The 8,580-nt window shown below is 38.1% G+C and overlaps 1 protein-coding gene across 1 annotated transcript; it reads right to left on the reverse strand.

The window, feature by feature from the left end:
• Positions 1 to 1,485: 1,485 nt before the first annotated feature.
• Positions 1,486 to 7,464, reverse strand: LOC103017259 (olfactory receptor 7G2-like). Its single transcript, XM_007178580.3, has 2 exons — positions 7,141 to 7,464; positions 1,486 to 2,124 (listed from the first exon to the last, which is right to left on the reverse strand). Exons 1-2 carry the CDS (start codon positions 7,438 to 7,440, stop codon positions 1,486 to 1,488), a joined length of 939 nt encoding a protein of 312 aa, XP_007178642.3. The 5' UTR covers positions 7,441 to 7,464.
• Positions 7,465 to 8,580: the final 1,116 nt, after the last annotated feature.

Below are 8,580 nucleotides of genomic sequence, written 5' to 3' on the forward strand. Positions count from 1 at the left end.
ATGCTGGTCAAGGGTAAAAACTTCCAGTTATAAGATTAAGTTCAAGAATCTAATTTGTACAGCATGATGAAAATATAGCTAAAAACGATATATTGTATACTTGAATATTGCCAAGAGAATAGATTTTAAATAGTCTCACCACAAAAGAAGTCTTAATTATGTAACAGAACAGAGGTTTTTAGCTAATTTTATGGTGGTAATCATTTTGAATATGTTAATGTATCTAATCAACAAACTGTACAGCATAATCTTATAGTTCATATGTCAATGATATCTCAATAAAGCCGAAAACAATGATCAAATGCTGGAAATCAACTGCTGGCTGCATAAATACAATTTCAGTCACAACGGTTGCATTACCTTCTCCTTTTCTTTGTGTCATTTCCATTTCTGTCTAGCTTATTAGGATACATGGATTATATTTAGGACATGTTCAGCCAATCTGGGATGAACTCATCTTCTACAAAGACTCTAATTCAAAATAAGTAACACTCACTGTTTTTCTAATTCTATTCCATTACAGTTGATTACAACATCCACCTTTTTAATCATATAATATTAATAGGTTATAAGAAATAGGATGTGGACAAATTGTTTTTAGGGCCACTATACAGCCCATTACAGAAATATATTCTAGTTGACTCCATGGAAAATTCTATAATTACCTGACTCAAAGAAGGACAACCAGGGTTCTGTCTCTGGAAATCATGTCCATACATGACATCTTCATCTGGCAACACCACTGGTGACCCTGAGGAAAACCAGTCCAGGACAAAACAACACATGCAGGACTGAATGAATTCCTACTCCCTGGTTTACATACATTTCTTACCTATGAAGACCTTGTTATGAAAGATAACTCTCTTTGTTGTTTGGACATATTAGAGTTAGAGATTCTTTTTCTTATTAGAACTGAAGGCTTCCTCACTAATGGAATTCAAATATCTCACTTTTCAAACCACTGACACATTTCATAGATGATGAAACTGACTATAGTAGATACTTATGTTCCTCAATCTAATTCATTAATAAGTAGGTGTGGAAAAGGTAAGATCTCTTACTCCACTATAGACCTAACTCTGGGGTGCAAATCATATGGCCCCACCATGGATCAGGTGGAAGTTAGTCTCTAGATATGACCACAGCCTTGCTACAGTACTCCCTTTCCTAATAATTTTGGCAATATTCCTTATTCTGAGAGTGATGCAAAAAATTCATAAAAACTAGAACCCTTGCTTCAGGCTCTACTTCTATAGAAACCGAGCAAAGAAATTGAATTGAAGAATTGAAAATATGTGTCAAACAGCATATGGCTGAACAAAAAGCAAAATCTGGTGTCAACCCTAAGTTAAAGTTAACTTGGAAATTCTGCTGTTGGCTGTTTTAGAAGAATTTGTTAATGAAAGTATCAGACATTATGGCTCACCCAGGATTCCTAATCCCTCGCCTCGTTCTAGAAACTCAAGTCCAAAGTAGAGGGCATGATCACGGGAAAGAAGGTATCGTACTAATAAGTTTCCTCAAGGCTCTCTTCATGTCCTTGTTTCTCAGGCTGTAGATAAAAGGGTTCATCATCTGAGGAACTACAATGTACATAACTGAAGCCACTGCAGTCTTCCTGGGTGAGTCAGTAACCACAGAACTAATGTAAACTCCAAAAAGTGTCCCATAGAATAAGGACACAACTGCAAGGTGAGACCCACAGGTGGAAAAAGCTTTAAGCTTTGTCCCTGCTGATGGCATTCTCAAAACAAAAGGGACAATTTGAGTATAAGAAAAAATGATCCCAGAGAGGGGAACGCCACAAAACAGGCTAGCCACGGTATATATCAAGATGTTATTCATGAGGGTATCGGAACAGGCCAGCTTGATGACCTGAGCAAGTTCACAGAAGAAGTGAGGGATTTCCAGGTCCTTGCAGAAGGACAGCCGCAATACCATCAGACTGAGGAGCAGGCCAAGCACTGTGCTGATGAAAAGTGAGAGCAGAATCAGCAGAACACAGAATCGGGGGATGATGAGGACCGTGTACCTCAGGGGGTGACAAATGGCCACATAACGGTCATAGGCCATTGCCGCAAGGAGAAAATTTTCTAAACCAACAAAAACCAGGACAAAGCCAATCTGGGTCAGGCAGCCTATGTAAGTGATGTGCTGTATCTCTGCCTGGATGTTTACCAGCATCTTTGGGATCGCAGTTGTGCTTATACAGATGTCAGTAAAGGAAAGGTTTGAGAGGAAGAGGTACATGGGGGTATGGAGGTGAGAGTCACAGGTAACAGCCAGAATGATGAGCAGGTTTCCTAAGACAGTGATCAGATACATTGCTAGGAACAGGCAGAACAAGAAGGGCTGCAGTTCTAGATCATCTGTCAATCCCAGGAGGAGAAATTCTGAAACGTCTGTTTGATTTCTGGGTTCCATGTTGTCGGTGAATCTGATGGGGAAATGGAGTGAAAAGAAAAGGAAATGAATGTTCCCCAGATGAGCAGCACCAGCATCAACTGAGAACTTGCTAGAAATGCAAATCCTTGGTGCCACTCCAGATGTACTGCTGATAACCTCTGGAGGTAAGGGCCAGCGATCTAAGTTTTAACATACCCTCCAGATGAATGCCATATACGCTAACACTTTGAAACTGTGCTTAAATAAAAAAGAAAACTCTGTGCCTATTGTGAACCCAAAAGACGATGCAAGTCTGTCCCTTTGCTAATTTTTCTCTCCATCAACATCTCTCATACTTCCTCTTCCCTCTACTCTCTTTATTGGCCATTATTTTGATTGGTCACCAACTCTGTATCACACCTGCGCCAAGTGTTAAGACTGAAACAAAGAATATGACACAGCGTTTCCTTCAGAAATATTTCTTGCCTCAAGCAAAAGAAAAATGAGAATGAAGTTATCCTCTCTCTTTTGTAATGCATGATGCCTAAACTTCGACCTGCCTCAGAATCATCTGAAGGGCTTGTCAAATTACAGATGAGTTAGATCGTACTATCACTCCATTCATCCATGCGGACACTTAGGTAAAGTGAGGGTACCTCATGGACATGAAATACACAGTGTGTGGAAAAGACTAAGTCTGAGCTAAGATTATCTGACTGCTGAGTTGACTCTCTTAACCAATCATTGTCAATGTCGCTGGATAGTACAGAATTACCATTCCTAAACCAACACTCAGATGTTACAATTTTCCTTTAAAATTTTAATATTTTAATCTAGGACCATGCTCTAAATTTTTTCTCTTCCCTACAGTGTTATGTCCATCCCTACGCATGAAATATTGTATAGCAGGTCATGGCATCTATCCAAGGAAACACTCTGCACCTGAGCAAATATTAGAAAATGTTGCCTGTAAACTAGAGCTCATAAGACTCCCGCATGAAATGTAATGCACCTGCATTAACAATTAATTCTAAGAGAAGGTGTGCAAATATCAATGACATTCTCTGTCTCATCCTAATGGGACCTCTTCCCCTAACGTGATAGGAGGCATATGATTTTTTTTAAAAAAAGATAAATGAGAGAGAGAACAAAATGCATAGGTTTCTCAAAAGTCAAAGAAAATAGCAACAATTTTTGACCCTTGCAAGACAGAGAATTACAAGATAAGAAGACATATGATACTTACAAAATATTCAGGCATCCTACAGCACTGTCTCCGTAAAGCAGTGGTCCTCGTTCTCCTGGGGGGGGATGGAAGTGGGCATGACAGCCGTTATTATTTGCTGTATTACTTAGACTCAAACACTCTGAACTGAATCCAGGACCAGCACTTGCTTTGAGAATAGGGAAAATGGTTCAATTGTATGAGAAGATTTGGTGTCCTCATTTGTATGATGGGAACTATCATAAAGCTGCATAGGGATGTTGCAATGATGAGAAATGAACAGAGACAGAGCAGCCAGCATAGTACTCAGCATACAGTGTATGTCATTTACAATTTGCATTCTTATGTGATTTCACTTTTCTCTATTGTTGCTATATTTAATCCCTCTTCATTATTTTTAATCACCAGGGAGTATTCCACTGCAAGTTACATCATGTTTTATTTCTCCATTCTGCTGTGTTGATTCCTTTTATCAATGTATTTTTTTGAACACATATATACCATAAAGCAATGCATGAGGGATACCAACACATTCAAGGTGATGTTGTCTCTAGGAAGGGGAGAACAACAACTGAGGGCATGAGAAGGGGAGGGCTTTTGTATGTGTGTATTATTTTGTTACTTTATTTTTTTAAAAAACCTGAAGTTGATATGATAGAGGGTCAACATTTGAAAATTCTAGAATAAGTTGAAGGATGGTTATATTTTTTAAATTTATTATACTATCTCCGCTGTTCTTATATTAAATACTTGGCAATTTTATAAACAGGTATACTGGGATGGCAGATAGCTGTTTCTCTGTGTCTCTACTTTCTCCCCTGTAATTTCATAGCCCAAGTCCAGAGATAATGCAGACACACTTCTGTGCAGTGGTGTTTAAAGAAGCAGGAAGGGACATGAAGGGAAAGCTGACAAAACACCTTCCCCACAACCACAAGAAGAATTTAAGTAAGTGTCAGAAAATTTTATAACAGTCATCATGTTTGAGAAGGGGCAGATCTCTGCTCAGGAGGATAAATTTTTTTTCCATTTTTAGAGAAAATATTAGACCAGCAGACTGAGAACTGGGTGAGCATTGATACAAACAAACATGAGAATTTGTCACCAAGAAGACAATTTGTCTGGAGTCGCATGGGACACTGGGTTCTGATCATTTCATACATGTACTCTGCTCATTGCTTCCCATAGATGACTTTGGAGTAAAACGCCTCGTCTCATTACAAAAACATTATCTAACTTGCATTAATTTACCTGACTGGCATCAGTGTGAGATGAAACTTGAAATGACACCTGGATATTGAAGACAGATCTGTACTCAGAAAAGGCAGAGAGACCAAATGAGACAATGAAATTCTAGTTAAGGATTATCTCTGGAAGGTGTGCCTGTTTTGACTAGGCAAGAGCTGTTGAAATGTTGTCACAAGTTGATTCTTTAGAGTATCTCGTTTTCCCCAGGGGGTCAATATCCAAAGCTCCTCATTAGACATATATTATTAATGTCGTTCTGATCCTTGAGCAGTCAAATCATTAAAGACCAAAACTATAGAAGAAAGGAATTCATGATGACTAATCCCTGACTTGTGAGGCAAGGATACATTACCCATTCTCTTCACCTGTTCATGCTCACCTGCATTTTACATACCTTTCACATATGTACACACACTTCTCTTCTAATGAACTCCTGGATCCTTTTATAAAATTACAAAAAAAGGCATCTCAAATTAATAATACCAGAAAGCCTGATTTCAATTTTTGTGTGAAAACATATTTTATATATTAGATACAAATAGTACATTTATGAATATAGTTAAGATATTATAAAATTCAGACACTTAGGGGCATTTCAGTTTTAGAGCCACTGAATGTTTCCTGTTCCTTAATTCCTGTTCTTTATATTTTATACAGCAGTATCCAGTGTATTCCCTATGATCTATTGTGACTGTGCTCAATATAAACAGACATCATACTCTCTTTTTAGGCTTTCATAATCATGTTTTCCATTTTTCACACAATAGATTCAATGTACATTTTCCTTCACATTTAGGCAACTTTGGATTGAATTATGTTTTCTTATTTTAAAATTGTGTTGTGATAAAATACAATGTCACCTAAAGACACAGACCTACTAGAGAATGGACTTGAGGATATGGGGAGGGGGAGGGGTGAGATGTAACAGGGTGAGAGAGTGTCATGGACATATATACACTACCAACTGTAAAATAGATAGCTAGTGGGAAGCAGCCGCATAGCACAGGGAGATCAGCTCGGTGCTTTGTGACCACCTAGAGGGGTGGGATGGGGAGGGTGGGAGGGAAGGAGATGCAAGAGGGAAGAGATATGGGAACATATGTATATGTATAACTGATTCACTTTGTTATAAAGCAGAAACTAACACACCATTGTAAAGCAATTATACTTCAATAAAGATGTTTAAAAAAAATACAATGTCACTGAAGGCACTAGTGTGCAGTTTTGCCTATTATCTAGTAGATCTCATGAGATTTCATCCATAATTTAAGATGTGATGGTGCTCCATCTTAATATTCACTTAAAAACATTTTTCTTTAAAGACTTCAGTATTTTCATGTGTTCATCATTTATTTTCATTCTAACTTTTTCTGTATGAATTTTCTTATGCTATATATTTCTAGATATATTTTTTAAATAAACTTATGACAAGATGGCATTTTAATATCACTGAGGAACATCTTAACAGCAGTAAATTTCAAACACATGTATATTAGGTAAAATACACAAAGCCTTAGCTGGCTCAAAAAAAAGGTTAAATTTTCCATGTAGCACCAAAAGATCTGACACTTAAAATGGTAGGTGGGCTGGAGTCAAGTGGCTCTGCTGATTTATGTCCTTAGGGAAGAGGATGCTGTTTCAGGTAATGAGGATTAAATAATGAATCTGGACTCCTGTCTTACACCAATGACAGACATAACTCAGAATAGATTAAAGAATTAAATGTAAGATCTGAAATGGAAAACTCCTGAACAAAACATAGGAGTTATGCTGTTTGACACTGGTGTAGGCAATAAATTTTTGGAAGTGACATCAAAAATAAAGGCAACAAAACAAAAATAAACAGGTAGACTGCTACAAGCTGAAAAGCTTTTGCATAGGAAAAGAAACAATTTTAAAAATGACCTTAATTTGACAAATTCCTCACCTTTCCCAAGTTCGTGTTGGCCGATTGCCTCACCCTGAAACACAAAGAGAATGATATGCTTTTCTCTCTGTGTATTTAAAAAAATACGTATTTAAGTTGTAAGCCATGTTGACTTGATATACATGCTTAGTGAAATTATCATTGTGGTCAATATAATTATCATATCCATCTCCTCATATAGATACCATTTTTTTTTTATAAGAACACCTAAAACCTAAGCTGAGGCTAGTGCTCTGGCTATAATGACACCCTTGCTCAACTCCTTCCCCTACCCTGTTCTCTTTCTGACACTAAAATTCTCCTAAGAACATTGTCCACAAAGTCACTATAGAAATAACCCTGATCTTGGGTTCACCTGAGCTAGGCACCCTGCATACGTGATGGATTTGCTTTGTGTCTGGAGGTTCACTAGCATCTTGAGGACTGTGGTGGTGCTGAAACTGATGTCAGTGAAGGGCAGGTGGGAGAGGGAGAAGTACATGGGGGTGTGGAGGTGAGAGTCAGAACTGACGGCGAGGGTGATGAACAGGTTCCCAAGCACAGTGACCAGGTACATGGTCAGGAATAGACCAAAGAAGAGGGGCTGCAGTTCTGGATCCTCTGAGAGGCCCAAGAGGAGAAATTCTCCTACGCCTGTTTGGCTTTCTGATTCCATGTTGTGGATGAGTCTGCTGGGGAAAATACATGTGATAAGACACATAGCAGATGTACACAAATCACTTACTTTAGAAAACTGTGATATCTGTATTGTAAATTGAAGTGAATGGTCCTCATGTTTTTCTTTGCCTTGTGCCTTTCTCTCAGTCTCTCTCACTTCCTAAACCTCTAATCTTTCTGTCCTTCTCTCTCCTACACTCAAAACTAATTTGAACTTTCGCACATTATGCCAAACAATAGGAATAAAATAGGGAACAACATGTAAAATAGTTAGCTAGTTGGAAGCAGCCGCGTAGCACAGGGAGATCAGCTCAGTGCTTTGTGACCACCTAGAGGGGTGGGATAGGGAGGGTGGGAGGGAGACCCAAGAGGGAGGAGATGTGGGGATATATGTATATGTATAGCTGATTCACTTTGTTATAAAGCAGAAACTAACACACCATTGTAAAACAATTATACTTCAATAAAGATGTTAAAAAAAAATAAAATAAAGTTAAAAAAAAATAGGGAACAACATATGGCTGATTCACTGAGAATTCTCCAAAGCTTCAAACCAGCAAGCAGGAAAACCCAAACCAAGCATATGAAATATGGGTTTACAGCAGAGTTTCTCAAACTGTGCCTTGCATTAGAATCAACTCAAGGATCTGTTGAAACGCAAATGTTTGGCTCCACACTCAGAATATGAGATTCAGAGGTTGGGCATGGGGCTGGAAATTTGCCTTTCTAACATATTCCCAAATGTTGCTGTGTTGGTCTGGGTTTTACTTTGACGACCACTCTTCTAGAGCACAGATCACTGTGGGCCTAGAAAATCAAATTGTTTACATGTTGGAGCAGACCCAGCATAATTAAAGAGGAAAATGAGGGCCTGACTCATCAATGTTCTTCTAATGCTCTGGGAGTTCAAGTTCATGGCTCCATTCAAACTCATCATTTTCAATGGATCACCAAAATCTGTCCTTTTAATTCCCCATTTCCATTCCTGTCCCATTATAGGATTATTATCACAAACACGATCTATAATCATTGTAATAATAATGGTATTACCAGGTATCATAAAATTAAATGCAATAATAATTATTAACTGTTCACACTATCACTAACACTTGCAATGCTCTACTGTCAGGCATAGTTT

This window comes from Balaenoptera acutorostrata, chromosome 2 (assembly GCF_949987535.1).
Source record: "Balaenoptera acutorostrata chromosome 2, mBalAcu1.1, whole genome shotgun sequence".
Taxonomy (NCBI): Eukaryota; Metazoa; Chordata; class Mammalia; order Artiodactyla; family Balaenopteridae; genus Balaenoptera; species Balaenoptera acutorostrata.